Source organism: Rhinatrema bivittatum, chromosome 2 (genome assembly GCF_901001135.1).
Source record: "Rhinatrema bivittatum chromosome 2, aRhiBiv1.1, whole genome shotgun sequence".
Classification (NCBI taxonomy): Eukaryota; Metazoa; Chordata; class Amphibia; order Gymnophiona; family Rhinatrematidae; genus Rhinatrema; species Rhinatrema bivittatum.
Window position 1 is genome coordinate 713067342 of NC_042616.1, and position 17547 is coordinate 713084888.

General features: G+C 39.3%; 1 protein-coding gene across 2 annotated transcripts in view; it reads left to right on the forward strand.

Moving 5' to 3' along the window:
• CPQ (carboxypeptidase Q) overlaps window positions 1-17547 on the forward strand; it is an 885139-nt gene that overhangs the window by 117496 nt on the left and 750096 nt on the right. For both annotated transcript variants that reach the window (XM_029591758.1, XM_029591757.1), the window contains exon 2: window positions 14100-14550. In XM_029591758.1, coding sequence (XP_029447618.1) covers window positions 14121-14550 — 430 coding nt within the window. In that variant the 5' untranslated portion in view covers window positions 14100-14120. The remainder of the gene's footprint in view (window positions 1-14099; window positions 14551-17547) is intronic.

The window sequence follows — 17547 nt, forward strand, 5'->3', positions numbered from 1 at the left end:
CTCCTGCAATACCAATTACAGGGAGTATTGCCAACCCAGGAATCTACTTACCAGATCAACCTGCTAGAACTCTGAGCTATTCGCAGTGCCCTAGCAGTATTTGAGTGCTTCTTAACAGGGAAGGTGGTAATGATCCACACAGACAATCAAGATGCCATGTTTTATATAAGGAAGGAGGCTTAGGTTCCTTAAACCTTTCAAAAAGGCAATCCTAACATGGGACTGGGCAACTGAATGTTCAATCATGCTTCAAGCGATCTACCTGCCAGGCATAGCAAACGTACTAGCAGACAAGCTCAGCAGGATATTTCATCCACATGAATGGGAACTGGACCAGGAGATGGCCAAAGACATCTTCATGCAGTGGGGACTCAGAACACAATGAAAACTACAGATTTTGCTCTCTTATGCCCAGTCCAAGAAGAGAGTCACAAGAAGCGTTCCTCCTATCATGGTCCACAGGTCTCCTGTATGCCTTTCCATCAATTCTGCTCATTGCATGGATGATGCAGAAGTGCATGAAAGACAAGACAGATCTGATCCTGATAGCACCAGCTTGGCAGAGGCAACCATGGTATGCTTATCTCGTACAATTCTCCATTCGACTGTTAGAGAATTGCCTGAACCTATTAACTCAAGAAGAAGAATGCTTCTCCAACAACTGCTTCAAACACTCCATCTAATGGCATGGAGATTGAATGCAAACTCATAGCATCCTTACTACTACCAAGGCACATACAAGATGTCCTCCTCTCGTCTCAAAAGCCCTCCACTCGCCACAACTATTCCTTCAAATGGAAACATCATGCAGATTGGTGTAGGATACATACAGTAGTCCCTCTCGATTGTTCTCCATAGCTCTTGCTAGACTACTTATACTATCTATCCCGCATAGATCTGCAGTTGTCCTCCATGAGAGTTCATCAGAGTGCTATTGCAGCTTATCACAGGAGTGGAAATCTTTCCATTCATGCACATCCCTTGATTTATCACTTCATGAAGGGCTTGCTTTACTTACGCCCTCCAGTACAAAAACCTGCAATACCTTGGGAAATTAACATAATCCTAACAACCCTAATGAAAGATCTGTTCGAACCCATGCGAACTGCAACTCTGAAATAAATGATATAGAAGGTCATGTTCCTTGTAGCAGTCACCTCTGTAAGGATAGTCAGTGAACTGCAAGCTTTAGTGCATACTTCCCCATATCTATAATTTTTCCATGACAAAGTGGTACTCGGAGCACATCCAAAATTCTTGCTGAAAGTTGTAACCACCTTTCACCTCAATGAATCAATCTCTCTACCAACTTTCTTTCCAAAACCACATAAGAATGAAAGAGAGAAAGCATTGCACACCTTAGATTGTTGCGCTGGAGGTGGACCCTTGGTCTGGTGCAGGATTGCTACCGCCCCCTGGGGGTTCCCAGAGGGCGCCTGCCACCAGGAGGCAGAGCACACAAGGAGATAGAGGCTAGCTGGAGCTTCACCAATAACAGTCCAGGGTTTCCACGGGTTGAGCCCTTGGTTTCCCGGACTGCCTGGGCTTTTAGGTGGGCCTCGGAGGATCTCCCGGAGAGGTAGCGGAGAGGTGTGCCCACCAAGGGCAAGGGTGTGTGGCTACTGGAGAACATTTGAGCTGGACCGGAACAGAGGTTACCAGAGACCACTGGAACGGAGCAGGAAATGAAGGTCCTCTGGTCAGGTTAGGCTGGGCCTAGTGGTCTAGCTGGTAGAAGGCCACGGGTGAAGTCAGAGCAGACAGGCCAGTTGGTCACGGGAGTAGCAAAGAGAGTGTCCATGTAGAGAGCAAGGGTCAAAGCCAGGGTATCCGTCTGAGGGTGGTCAGCCAAAGCAAAGGTCAGACCAGGTATCAGTCTGAGCGTGGTTAGCAGTAAGCAGAGGTCAGTTCCAGGCGGCAGTCCAAACGTGGTCAGAGGTAGGCAGAGGTCAGTTCCAGGCAGCGGTCCAAGTGTAGTCAGAGGCAAGCTGAGGTCAGTACTGAGCATCAGTTCTTTCTCAGAATTTCTTTCTCAGAATTTCACCCAATCAGCGACAATACTATCATTAACTTACTAACTAAATCAAAACCATCAAATAGCCCCTTCAATGCCTGTCCAGGTAATATTCTTAGAAAAATAAAAGAACAAATTGCTCCTTCTATATCAAACATAGTTAATGTATCTTTACATCAAGGTCTTTTTCCAGATGTCCTCAAAAAAAACATCAGTTTTACCTATCCCAAAGAAGAAAAATCATGATCCTCTAGATTTAACTAATTACCGACCTGTTGCTACTCTAACTTCAGTAGCAAAAATCATAGAATCAGTTGCATTACATCAAGTTTCTGAAAATATTGAAGACAATAACACACTACACAATAATCAACATGGTTTTAGGAAAGGACATAGCACAGAATCATTACTCAACTCATCTTTCAACACGATCATCAGAAGATTTGATTCAAACACAAATTACATATTAGTTTTACTTGATATATCAGCAGCCTTCAACACTCTTAATCATGACATTTTTCTAGCCAATTTATTACAAATTGGTATTAATAGATCAGTTTTACAATGGTTTTCCTCCTTCATTTCAAACCGTCCGCAAAGAATTACTATGGGTAAATGCAAATCAGATTGGTATACAACAAAAACAGGTGTTCCTCAAGGCTCTGCACTTTCTGCTTTACTATTTAACATTTATCTCTTACCTTTATGTCATCTTCTTGCAGGACTAAGTCTAAACTTCAAAATCTATGCTGACGACATACAATTTATAATCCCATTTTCTGACTCCTGGTCCAAAACATTTTCTTTACTTCAACTCTACTTATCAACAATAAAAACATGGCTATCCCATAATAGATTAACATTAAATACCACCAAAACAGAATTGATTTATTTATCTACAGTTCCGGATTCAATTCATCAACCACCACAATCGTCTATATTTGAAAATCAACATATTCCTATTAAATTGCATGCAAAACATTTGGGAATGATCATAGATTCTCCACTATCCAAAAATATTTCTGAAATAGTAAAAAAATCTTTTTTTCAAACTACAAATGTTGAAGAAAATTAAGCCCCTATTAGTACCAAAAGATTACCGTCTTGTCACCCAAACTTTGATACTTACTACATTGGATTACTGTAATGCATTATATCTTGGTTTACCTCTTTCTTCACTACAACCGTTGCAGCTTGTGCAAAATGCAACAGCTCGTATGCTATACAATGCTTCTCGCAGAGACCATATTACCCCTATACTATACCAATTACATTGGCTTCCAATATCATTCCGTATCTCTTATAAAATTTTATCTACGATTCATAATCTAATGCATAATCCTAATTCAGTTTGGTTATGCTCAATATTAAGAGTGTACAGACCCAATAGACAGCTCAGATCTATGGACAAATGCATTTTGGAAATCCCAACAATAAAATCTGCAAGTCTGGCACTGACAAGAAAACGAGCCTTCTCAGTGGCGGGCCCTATATTATGGAACTCAATTCCGGAGTATATCCGATTAACAGTAAACCGTAATGAATTTAAAAAAGCTTTAAAAACGTACTTATTCACCTGCGCATTTAGCTCACTGCAATGAATCTTCTAATACTGTGTTATAAATACCGGTATTCACTATTAGTTGTTGTAGGTTATTATATTGTATTTTAACTTGTTGTATGTTATGAGACTGTGTTTGTTTTATTATGTAAACCGCCTAGATGGATAGACTATTTATTTATTTATTTATTTATTTATTTATTTATTTAGAGTCTTTTTTTTTTATGCAGAGGTATAGCAGGGAGCCTTCACCCCGGTTTACAGAAAAGAACAACATCATACATGGAACATGTTATAACGCACGTGAATAAATAGTGTCATTTAACATTACATCAAAGGCAGAGTATAACATATTGGCAGATAGTTTACAAATCAATTTAGTTGATTCTTAGAAGGAAAAGGACTAAGGTTATTCAGTTTAGACTGTGAATGATTGTCTAAACAACCAAGTTTTGAGTTCTTTTTTGAATGATTTGGAGTCTCTGATAGAACTTAGGTAAGTTGGGATAGCGTTCCATTCTTTAGGACCTGCTATGGAGAAGGCTCTATTTCTAGTAGTAGTTAGTTTTGCAGATGAAAGTGGGGGAATGATGAGTTGCAATCTGTCGTTGGTCCTTGTAGTATGGGGTGATTTGTGGATTGCAATCATATTATCCAGGGGAGAATTGTTTCCTTTGTAAATTTCGTTATGGAGAATAGTTAATGTTTTGTATTTAATTCTTTGTGAAATTGGTAGCCAATGTAGGTTTTTTAGGGTAGGCAAGATGTGATCATATTTCCTCTTGCCAGTGAGGACACCGAGCCCTGGCGTGAGGAGCCGTTTGAGGTCGAGGGCCTAGAAGGCCCGGGAGAGGCCATGGGACGCTGCGGATGCTGGGAATTGGCGGCGGCTACAAGGAAGGATGGGCCAGGCCTTGCGAAGGATAGCCCGAGGTGAGCGGGGCCAGCCGTGGCACCAGCATGGCCGGGATGCGCAGCATAGATTGCATTCGAGCTCTAGCATACTATAAAGAGAGGATGCAAGGCTACAAACGAGATAAAAAATTATTTGTCTGCTATGACCCTAGTAAATCAGGAATGGCAGTAGCCAAGAGAACTCTATCCAATTGGTTAACTAGTTGCATTCAATATTGCTATAGCAAAGCCTCTCTATCGCTGTGTGGAATGATGAAAGCTCATCAAGTATGATCCACTGCAGCTTCTTTAGCATGTGTGAAGAATGTATTCATTGCTGATATTTGTAAAGCCGCAACCTGGTCATTGGTTCACACCTGCACGGCTCACTATTGCCTGAACAAGTTATCAGAATCTGACAGTGCAATAGGCAAGGAAATGCTCTGTTCAGTAGAGGACCACTAGAGACTACTTCTGAGGTAGACAGGTTGCCAAAAAACAAAAAAAAATAGTAGTAAAGCAAGAATGTGCTACCATGCAAAGGTAGTGCAACCCTTAGCTTGGGACTCCCCAAGACAGCATGTAAAAAAAAACAAGTTTGCTTACTGTAAATGGTGTCTTCTGTTGATAGCAGGATGCATACCTGCCTACCTGCCTGGCAGTCTCTAACCAATATGAGGAAATGAAAGTGGGACAATGATGTAGGAACTGCTGCACATGAACAGAGCATCACAGCTCTGCTACTTTGAGAAGATTTTGGATTGTGTGCCGTCCGATGATGTCACCCAAGAGAGCAAAGCTAATCCATCCTGCTATGTACAGAAAACACAGTTTATAGTAAGCAAACTTGCTTTTCTTGTTAGAAGGGAAAAATACCATGGGAGTGCCTCCCCTCTCCCCCAACAGTATCTCTCCCCTTCTGCGATAAAATATCATGGCTTGGTGAATAACCCTCTAAATTTGTACATGAGGTAATGGAGAGTGAAGTGGCTTGCCCAAAGTCACCCGGAAAGTCAGTGGGAGAAAAGGGATTTGAATGCTGCCTTCTCTAGTTCTCAGCTCACTGCTCTAACAACTAGGCTACTTCTAGATATTCCTGGTTATTTATACTAACTTAAAATCATTGGGATATCACAGGTATTTGAGGGATCAGTTTTAACAGTTTTATGAACAAAACTGTTTGTGGTATCCTCAACAAGGGTGCTACAGCTCCTCGCAAATAGCAAAACCCTGCACAGAGATCAGATTATCGGGCTCCCCTCAAGCACCAATCCACTGACCAAATCAAATCTTTACCTTTGTATGTACCACTCTCCTTTCCACCGGGGAAAAGATTTGTATATTTTATTGGCTTTAGAAAAGCATTTGACTCTATTTGACATCCTGAGTTCCTGTAAATTAGAAATGAAGATAAACCTATGATGTAATTTAAATCTATGTGACCATCTATTAGCTGTAAGATCAAGAAAAACAGTAAGCAGAAAGCTTCAGGCAGGAGCGAGGACTAAGACAAAGATGCTGTTTCACTCGACCTCTTTTAATAACTACATAAATTATCTTCCCGCAGCACTGGATAGATCCTCAGCCCCTGGAGTGAAACTAAATAATTCAGAGATCACTTGTCTGCTGTGTGCAGATGGTCTAGTTATTTTATCTCCTACTATAGAAAATATCCAAAAACCCTAACCTTACTAGAGACTTACTACAAATCATGGGTGCTACAGGTGAAATTGGAAGACATACATTGTTTTTTTTTGAGAAAAAGCCCAAATGTCTCCAGTACAAATTCATATTTTTGCGTAAATAACCAGGAAGTAGAGCATACTCTAGAATTATGTTCTCAGTTTGACAATAAGTACATTAGGAATATTTAAATTGTCTATAATGGTACCACGAGCAATTAATTGACATAGAGACTTATGCTGAAAATGGCCACAGAAATAGAGATAAATGCTGGCTTTAATTTCTCTGAGATATTGGATGCCTGGCTGGTTTGAGTTGATCTGACTCTTGAGCATTTATTTTAAAGATCACAAGAAGTGCCATTCTGGGTAAGACCAAAAGTCCACCAAGCACAGCATCCTGTGACAGTGGCCAATCCAAGTCACAAGTACCCAGAATTGATCCAGTCCTTCCTGCTCATAACTGAGATTAGCAGCGGCTTCTCCAATTCTACATGGCTAATAGTGGTTTAGGGACTTTTCCTCTTGGAACTTGTCTGAATCCTTTTTAAAACCAGCTACGCTAACTGCTTTCACCAAATCCTCTGACAAATTTCATAGTTAATTATATACTGAGTGAAAAAATATTTTCTCTGATTTGTTCTAAAATTGCTACCTATTAACATCATGGAGTGACTCCTAGGCTTAGAACTATTGTAAAGAGAAAATAACAGTTCCCTATCTACCTGTTCCACACCACTCATGATTTTATAGACTTCAGTCATATCTCCTCTCAGCTGTCTCTTCTCCAGACTGAAGAGCCCTAACTTGTTTAGCCTTTCTGATAGGGGAGCCATTCCATCCTCTTTATCATTTTGGTTGCTCTTCTCTGTACCTTTTCAAGTTCTGCTACATATTTTTTGAGTTGGAGCGACAAGAACGGCACACACTACTCAACCATGAATCGATACAGAGGCATTATATCTTCTGTTTTATTTTCCATTCCTTTCCTTATAATACCTAATGTTCTGTTTGCTTTTTTGACTGCCACTGCACACTGAGCTGAGGATTTAAAAGTATTGTTCTCCGTGGTTCCCAGATCTTTTTCCTGGGTAGTGACGCATAATACGAAACCCAGCATTGTGTAATATAGTTTGGATTATTTGTCCCTATATGTATCATTTTGCACTTGTCCACATTAAATTTCATCTACTATTTAGATACCCAATTCCCCAGTCTTGCAAGTTTCTCTTGCAATTCCTCTTAATCTGCTGCTTGTTTAACTACTTTTAAAACATTTCTCACGACATATTGCATTTGCATTGTAATGACATATTGCATTTGCATTGTAATTAAAGGGATGTTTCGAAGAGCCGATGGGCACATGAGCACTTAAATGAGTGTGCACTGCTTGGAATCTTCTCTACTGAAAACTTTTAATAATTTTATAAATTTCAATGGCAAGCGCAAACAGTTCTAAAATAGAAAATGAAAGGAAAAATATCACTCAACATAGCATGTAACAACCTAACAACATCCATTGTTTTGGAAGAATCCCCGCCTAAGGAACTATTAAGCCATTAGTGTACCTTTTGCAAAATAAACAGCAGGTGCTATTCAACACGTTGAATGAAAACATGGCAAAATGGGAATGTCTTCCTCTTTCTGATGAACTCATCTCTCCTTGACCCGCTTATCTCCAAAGATTTTAAAATGGGTGATGCTAAGCAAGCTTTTTTTTTTTTTAAACCCTGAAACAAAATCAAAAGTAAACCACTAATGTTGTTGCTGCTCTAGTTGCCCAGGGATAGGTCCAATCATGTTAATTCTCTGTAGCTTTATTACATGTGCAGAACTAAAATTATACCAGTAATTTAGTGTTAGTGTGTCTTTTAGAGCCATTAACAATATCTCTTGTGTAATGTTAAGGTAATGAGAGAATATATTCTGAAGCCATGTATAATAATGGCAATTTGCCATGTTTGTACACCAAACAAACTTTGAGAATTAATTTTCAGTCCATTTGAATGATTGTTATATATTTGTTGCAATAACAGAAAGGAAGTGTAACAACTGTTGTAGTTTGTGACATGAAAAGCATAATGAAATCATGAATACAAGGTTCAGTTGTCTTCTCGTTCCCAATAGATGAATGTACAGGTATGAGCAATTTGCTTATAAAAAAGTGTCAGGATGCATTTGCCTTAATGAATAGAAAATGATCTTGAGGTAACCGTGATTTATTTATAGAGTGTCTTTTGTCTTTTGTACTCTATTTTAAAATGCATGTGAAAGAAAGATTGTAAATATGCAGGGTTATCTAAGCAGGCAGTTAGCACAGCTGGGTTTAATAAAGGTTTGGACAAGTTCCTTGAGGAGAAGTCCATAAACTGTTATTAACCAAATAGACTTAGGAATAGTCATTCCTTATCACTATGCAATAGCAGCATGGGATCTATTTACTATTTGGGATCCTGTCAGACTCTTGTGACCTGGATTGGCCACTGTTGGAAACACGATACTGAGCTTGATGGACCTTCGGTCTGATCCAGTATGGCAACTTCTTATGTTCTTATTTAACGGTACACATGTGAAACAGTGTGGCAGGCAGCCTTGCCTCAATGGATGTAAAAAGATTCAATTGTGCATTTAGTCTCATGCAGGATGTTTATCCTGTTGGACTCTATGCCATCCCGGACATAAAGCACCACACCGCCTCCCGGGTGCTCCTCTCTGTCATTGCGATATAATTTGTACCCCGGTATGGCACTGTCCCATTGGTTGTCCTCCTTCCACCATGTCTCTGAGATGCCAGTTAAGTCTGTCACCATTCACTGCTATACATTCTAATTCTCCCATCTTACTTCTTAGACTTCTGGCATTAGCATACAAATATTTCAAAGTTTGTTTTTTCTTTGTATTTTCATTCTGCTTTTTAATTGATGGGGAGTATGCTTCTGCTCGCACTTGGACAGCCTATAGTTAGGAATTCACCTATTTATGAGGACTACCATCCTGCTTGTCCTCAGAGAAAGCAGAGTTGCTTATTTGTAACAAGTGTTCTTTGAGGACAGCAGGATGTTAGTCCTCAGGAAACCCCTCCCCCCCCCCCTTAGGAGTTGGTTTCTCCATGTATTAGCTAAATCATGGACTTGAGCAACTCTGCCTAGGGGGCAGGGTGATGACTACAACTGTACATGCTCAGTAGGGCATGTTTGAAAGTTGCAGATTCTTTGAGATCAAAGTTCTGTACCAGGATCCATCCGATGATGTCACACATTCTATTTGCTTTTTTGACTGCCACAGCACACTGAGCCATCAATTTCAATGTATTATTCACTATGATGCCTAGATCTTTTTCCTGGGTGGTAACTCCTAAACCTAACTTTGTGCAACTTCAGCATGGGTTATTTTTACCTATGTGCATCACCTTGCATTTCTCCACATTTAATTTTCATCTGCCATTTAGATACCCAGTCTTCCATCTTGCAAGGTCTTCATGCAATTTATCACAATTTGCATGTGATTTTAATAATCTGAATAATTTTGTGTCATTTGGAAACTTGATGACCTCACTCATCGTATACTTTTCCAGATCATTTATAAATATATTGAAAAGCACCATTCAAGTACAGATCCCTGAGACATTCAATTATTTACTTTTTCTACCAAGAAAACTGACCATTTAATCGTAATGTTTCTTGTCTTTTAACTAGTTTGCAATCCACGAAAGGAAATCGCTTCCTATCCCATGACTATTTAGTTTTCTTAGAAGTCTCTCATGAGGAACTTTGCGGAAATGCCTTCTGAAAACCTAAATACACTACATTTACTACTTCACATGATTATTAAACCTTTCAAAAAATGTAGCAGATTTGTGAGACAAGACTTTCTTTGAGTAAATCCATGTTGGCTGTGTCCCATTAAATCATGTCTGTCTATATGTTCTGTGATTTAGATCGAATTCAGGATAACCAGTCGATAGTTTCCTGGATCACCCCTAGAGATCTTTTTAAATATTGGGGTTACATTAACCTCCCTCCAGTACAATGGATGTTTTTAATGATAGTTTACACATTTTTACTATTAGGTCTGAAATGTCATCTTTGAGTTCTTTCAGAACCTGGGGTATATTCTGTTTGATCCAGGTGATTTGCTATTTTTCTGTTTATTAATTTAGTCTACTACATCTTCCAGGTTCACTGTGATTTGCTTCAGTTCATCCGAATCATCACCCTTGAAAAATTGTCTCCAGAACCAGTATATCCCCAACATCCTCATTAGTTAACATGGAAACAAAGAATTAATTTAATCTTTCTGCGATGGCTTTATCTTCCATAATTGTCCCTTAAACCCCTCGATCATCTAATGGTCCAGCCAACTCCCTCGCAGCTTTTCTGCTTCGGATATATTTAAAATATTTTATTATGAGTTTTTGCCTCTACAGCATTTCAAATTCTCTCTAAGCCTGTCGTATCAATGTTTTACATTTGACAATACTTATGCTTTTTCCTATTTTCTTCAGATGGATCCTTCACATTTTTGAAGGAAGATTTTTTTGCTAAAATAGCCTTTTTTACGTTGCCTTTTAAACATTCAAGTAATCATTTGGCCTACCTTCCACCTTTTTTAATGTGAGGAATACATCTGGACTGCACTTCTAAGATAGTACTTTTAATCAGTTTCCATGCCTGTTATACAATCTTAACCTTTGCTGCTGTCCTCCTTCCAGTCATCATTTCAAATTTGATTGTTGTGATCACTGTTGCCAAGTGGCCCCACCACTGTTACCTCTCTCACCAAATTCTGGATCCACCAAGAATTAGATCTAAAATAGCTTTCCCTCGTCTGTTCCTGAACCAACTGCTCCTTGAAGCAGTTATTTATTCCATCCAGGACCTTGACTTCTCTATAGCATGTCTTGATATTACATTTACCCAGTCAATATTGAGGTAATTAAAATTTCTCATTATTACTGCAGTGCCAAACTGGTTAGCTTACCTGATTTCTCTTATCATTTCATCGTTCGTCTCATTTTGGCCAGGTGGATGGTAGTATTATCACTATACTCTTTCCCATCACACACAGGATTTCTACCCATAAAGATTCTACTGTGCATTTAGTCTCTTGTATGATCTATGCCATCCCCAACATAAAGCGCCCCCACGCCTCCCCCCTTAGTTGATCCTCCCTATCATTCTGATATAATTTGTACCCTGGTATAGCACTGTCTCATTGGTTATATTCCTCCCACCATGTACCTGGAATGCTCATTATGACTATCTCATTATTCGCTGATATGATCTCTAACTCTCCCATCTTACTTCTTAGACTTCTAGCATTGGCATACAGACATTTCAAAGTGTGTGGTTTTGTTTTTTTTTTTTTTAGGGGGGGGTTGTATTAACAACCTGTTTTTTCAGTTGATAGGGGTAATTTGGAATCCTTTAGCTCAGATAATTCTTTACTTATAGATACATGGACTACTTTTGCTTTTATTGGAACCCCTCTTTTGAGATACCCTAACTCTCCTGTTTCATTTATATTCTTTGAAGATATTGCCACCCAAGCCATGCATTTCTGAGCAACTGCATGCTTTCCCCCTTGTTCTAGTTTAAAAGCTGCTCTATCTCCTTTTTAAAGGTTAGCACCAGTAGCCTGTTTCCATCTTGGTTAAGATGGAGCCTGTCCTTCTGGAAAAAACTCTCCTTTCCCCAGGAGGTTGCTCAGTGCCTTACAAAACTGAATCCCTCTTCCCTGCACCATCGTCTCATCTATGCATTGAGACTCTGGAGCTCTTGCCAGCCTCTGGGGACCTGTGCGTGGAACAGGGAACATTTCAGAGAATACTACTCTGGTGATTCTAGATTTCAGCTTTCTACCTAAAAGCCTAAATTTGAGTTCCAGAACCTTTCTCCCACATGTTCATATGTCATTGGTGCCCATAAGAACATTAGAACATGTGTCTTGTCATACTGGGTCAGACCAAGGGTTCATCAAGCCCAGTATCGTGAATCAAACTATTGCCAGTCCAGTTTACCAGTACCTGGAAGGATTCCAAGGGATAGATAGATTCCAAGCTGCTTATCCCAAGAATAAGCAGTGGATATCTGCAGTTTCACCTTAATAGTTTATGAAATTTTCCTCCAGGAACTTGTCCAAACTGTTTTTAAATGCAGCTACACTGATAGCTTTCACCACATCATCTGGCAATGAATTCCAGAGCTTACCATGTACCATGACAGACAGCTCCTCCCCAGCACTGTCTAAAATCCTATCTAGGTGATGCTTGAGTTTTACCACCTTTGCACCATGCAGGCAAGTTACCAGTCGGTCCTCACATCCACCAGCTACCCCATTATCTACATTCCTAATAATCAAATCATCAACTATGATGGCCGACCTAACCCTTCCTTCTTGGGCAGTAGCACCGGGAGACTTGTCCTCGATGCAAGAGGACAACGTATGACCTGGAGAGCAGGTCTTTTGCTACAGGATCACTTCTTGCTACATTAGAGTGATGCTGTCTGAGCATGAGACATTCCTAATCCAAGACAGCACCAGGACTACTAGACTGAAGTTGGAACTTGGCTACTATGTCCCTGAATGTCTCATCTATATATCTGTCTATCTGTTTCAGCTTCTCCAGGTCTGCCACTGTAGCCTCCAGAGATCAGGCTTGTTCTTTGAGAGCCAGGGGCTCCTTGCACCAGGTGCACACATGCAACCTCTTACCAGTGGGTAAAAAATCATACATGTGGCGCTTGATGCAAAAGATTGGAGTGACACTCGATGCAAAAGATTGGAAGGCCCCCCACTTGCTGCTAGACTGCTGCTTTCATGTGAATTTGTTTTGAGTTCTTAGTTAAGTTTAGGTTGCTATGGGATTAGGAATGCATACAATTTGAGGTTTTTAAATTTATTGTTGTATTTTTTCACTAATAATCTGGTAGTGACTTACAAGGGAATAATTAAACTCTCAACAAGGGCTAGTGTATTAGTGTGATTTAGATAAGAGCCTCAATTTTTAATTAGTGTCTCTTGCCTCTAAATTAAAGAATGAGCTGGAGGTGGGAGGGAGGGAAAGACAAATACTAGAATTAACTCACTCTGGCTTGCTTTTTAACTCAGAAACACACTCACACTCAGTCACACGCACACTCTCACACTCATTCTCACACACTCACACACACCTGCACACTATCTTTCCCAAAACTTTGTCCTAAGATTTCCCAAAACAATACTTATTGATCCTCTTCAGTCACCAGCAAGATGACCTTCTCTTCTTAATGCTCCCAGTGGATTGAAGGTTACAGAGCTTTTCCCCTGCAATATATCTTGTTCCTCAAGACAAGTTAGTACTGCACAATCCTTTTGCTGATTTAAATGTTAGTTAGTGAACCTGGGTGACTCACTGCTATTCTTTTTGTTTAACAAATGTTGGCACCTACTCAAATTTAATTACACTACTTTAACACATTTTAAAGGTAACACCTTTTTCAACCTTTTAACTTAAATATACAAAAACTCTAAACTATTAACTCCCAATGGCTTGCTTTTTATATTAGATAAACACAAATTCTAAACTATTAAGGCCCTCTGGGCTGCCTTTTAGCTCAGATACATACACACCTATTTCACTATTTCACCTCTCCTCAAACTTTAAGTCCTAAGATTTCTCAAAGCAATATTTACTGATCCTCTTTAGCCACCAGCAAGATGATGTTCTCCTCTCAATGCTCCTGCTGTGTTGTTTTTATTGCATTTTTTCAATTTAATGGTTAGCTATATTCCATGGTGTTTATAATCTTGGTGGTTTCTGTTTATGTGAAGATATACTGTCAACTTACACCATGGAGACCTGATTTCCTATTGGTTAGCCATTACTAACTTGTGTTCCAGTTGTAGTGATATAGTTTGTTGTAAAATAAAGCAACTGTTTCATGTTTTGTTTTTTCTTTCCTCACAGAGCACATCGCATGCAAAAGAAATGAAGATGAAGTATTTTTGTCTTATACCCTTGTTTTCCATTCTATTTTCATCTCTGTGTGCTGGGAAATATGTACACAAAAATTTCAGAACTTTTGAAGATATTAGGAGAGAAATATCCAGCTATTCTAGTGTTGCCAGTTCTATTATTGATCTCGCAGTTCATGGAAAGGCCCAGAACAGATCCTATGATCGGCTTGCACATTTTGTTGACACCATAGGAAACCGAGTCAGTGGATCCAAAAATCTAGACCTAGCCATCAAATACATGTATACTGCTTTGCAGAATGATGGACTGGATAATGTCCATTTGGAACCAGTGAAAGTGCCCCATTGGGAGAGGGGTGAAGAATTTGCCATGATGCGGGAGCCGAGGAACCAAAGCATTTCTATTTTAGGACTAGGCAGCAGCGTTGGAACTCCTGTAACAGGTAATGGTACATATATAATATGCATTACACATTTATAGAATAGCTAACGTTTATGCATTTTTAAAACAGATTTTTAGAGATTAAATAAGGAGATGATGGAGAAAACTTTCTGGTTAATTAGCATAATCAGGTGTATAAGCAAATGAATTAAAAAAGTATATCATTAGGCAAGGAGAGCCAACCTACTTAAAATTGGTACAAAATACATCAGTAATCTATAAACTATTTAAAAAAATATGAAATACTGAAGTATCAAATCTAATGAGTCATCAATTTTTTAAGAAACATCCAATATACCAAATATATAGGGGTAGATTTTCAAAGAAGCATGCAGGCGTACATGTGTGTGCGCTACCCGTCACGCACACATGGACACCCGATTTTATAACATGCGCGCGCATGTATTAAAATTGTGGGTAGGTGAGCACAAGGGGTGCACAAATGTGCACTCTGTGCGCATCGATGCCCATGGCCTTCACCCGTTCCCTCTCAGGCCGCTCTGATTTCGGAGCAGCCTGTGAGGGAACTTCCCTTCCCCCTAATCTAACCTTCCCACCCCTCCCCCTAACCTATCCCCCCCAACCCTATCCTAACCCCCACTGACTTTTATTTTACCTTCTGTGCCTGCCTCTGGGCTGGCGCAGGTTGCGCGTGCCAGCAACCTTTCCTATTCCTCTTCAGGCAAATTCATGTTGAATGTATCCATTTTTCAAAAGTTAATTTTAAAGCTTGACACCCTACTAACATTTCTGATTTCCTTTAATAATGTCAGCAGGGAAGAATAAACAGGAAATCATCTGCGAAGAGACAGATCTTATATGCAATCTCACCACCCCTCACCGCTTTGATAATCAGTTTATCTCTTATCTTTATTTATTTAAAGCAATTTTATATTCTGCAACTTTCATATCTAATGTATAGGGCAGATGTATTTTCTCCACAAATGTCCCAATTACTAGTGCGAACAGGAGAAATTGGGACACAACCTTCTAGTATCTTTTAGCATCTTAAAGAATTCCAGTAGCCCCCCATTCAGCTTAATAGCCACCACTGGATATTTGTACAGACCTTTAATCTAATTAAGAAAGCCTGGCTTGCAGCCTCTCCCTTATAATACTTGAAACAAAAATTAGCATTTTACTATATCAACCACCCTTTCTGTACTCAGACTTAATAATAACGTTGTTGGATTTTTTTGCCTTTTTAGCCACTCATGTTAAATCTGAAAATTTCCCAATGCTACCTGGAGCCTATTCACAGATAATGAACCCTGCCTGATCTTCATGTATCATTTTTGACATGTCTTACCTATTGTGAGGTCACACCTTTTGCTAGGATCTTGCCATCCAAGTTCAAGAATGATATAGGAGGGTAAGATCCACATGAAGGTGGGATCTCTATCCTCTTCCAGCATTGTGGCAAGCTTTCCCCTGCTCTGCTTAAAATGAACATTTTATGCAGGGAATTCACCAGCTTGCTTGCAAAAACATTATAAAATTTTGATGATCCATCTTACTCAGTGTTTTCTCCCTCTTTAACTAGGTGTATCTAAATTTCAATGTGTTTTATTCCCCTCCAGAAATTGCTCTTCTGGGCTTAAGGGGAGGGTAAGTTCAATGTAGCGGGATAGTCTCAAATCTCTTTTGTATTACTTTTTTTTTCTCCTCTGAATATAAGTGCTGGTAAAATTCTTTAAAACCTTTTCTGATTTTCTCCAGCTTATATCAGCTGTTTCCCTGTCCCTTGATCTTCCATACATAGTTTTTGGCTGACTGCCTGTTAAGGTTTATAAGGAAAACTTTTATCAGGCTTTTTTTCCATTTTCATAGTATTTTTGTTCTACTTTTTTTCAGTTTAAAGGCTATTTTCCCATCATTAATACCTACAGCTGATCTCACAAAGTCCGTTGACTTCTCTAGTATTTTCCTGGATCCTGTATTTTTATGCTGACTTGCCATCTGTACTATATTTGATTTCCTCTATGTGCCTGATTTTTTTTCTTTTATTCCTTACAGGCACTTGTCTAAGCTTTTCCCTTATATAGGATATGAACCCTCCCAAACCATTTATCATCATACTTAACTTCCCCATTATCGTGAAATATTGTTTGTTTCAATTTCTGGATCACTTCTTTACTTCCTCAGGACAGATTCATCCTTTTTCTTGAAGCAAATCATCCAACCTTTATATAAGCAGGGGCATGGTTAGACCATTTGATACTTCCTATTCTTTCCTCTCTCACCCATCCCTCTACCTCTTTATCTACTAATTTGTAATCTATGCTTGAGTACGTATTGTGAGAATATAAATAAAATGTATAGTCTTAGTTTATTGGATTACAAATCCTTCACATATTGCAAAACCTGTTTTGTTTCATATATTGTTTAATAATATTGTTATTCCTTTGCCCCTTTAGAATCATGGTGAACCCAGAGGCAAATAATTCAAAGTCCCCTCTTAACACTGTTGGGTCTACCTGAATGGGAGCTAGTTGTATCATAGTTAAAAAAAAACCCAAAACAAAAAACTCCTGGTCTGTTTTTGGAGCAAATAGATTGACGAGGGAGATGTTCCATCAATAAGCAGGCTTCATGAGCCATAACATGTGGGTGATGCCACCCAGCGGCTCCGAACGAACCTCTCTCTATTAGCTGTCTCTTAGCTAGTATAGCTTTTGCTCTACTGAGCATTTGTGGGAATTCTTGCTTGGGAGTTGTCTTATGAGCCCCCGCCAGTCTTTTTTTCGTTCAAGCACTAGCATGGGCATGTACTTCTCTTGCCTTTTTTTTTTTTTTTTTAAGAAATTTCAAAATTATACCTTTAAAGTTGTCTCGCTGCCTTAGCAGCCCCCCAAACAGCACTGTTAGTGCTACCTTTTTTAAAAAACGTTTCATCGGAATGTCTTCCAAGAAGAAAGCCACAGTAGTGAATTTAAAGACTGTGGCAAGAAATTGTCCATATTAGATGGACACGAACTCTTACTGCTGCCTGGGTACA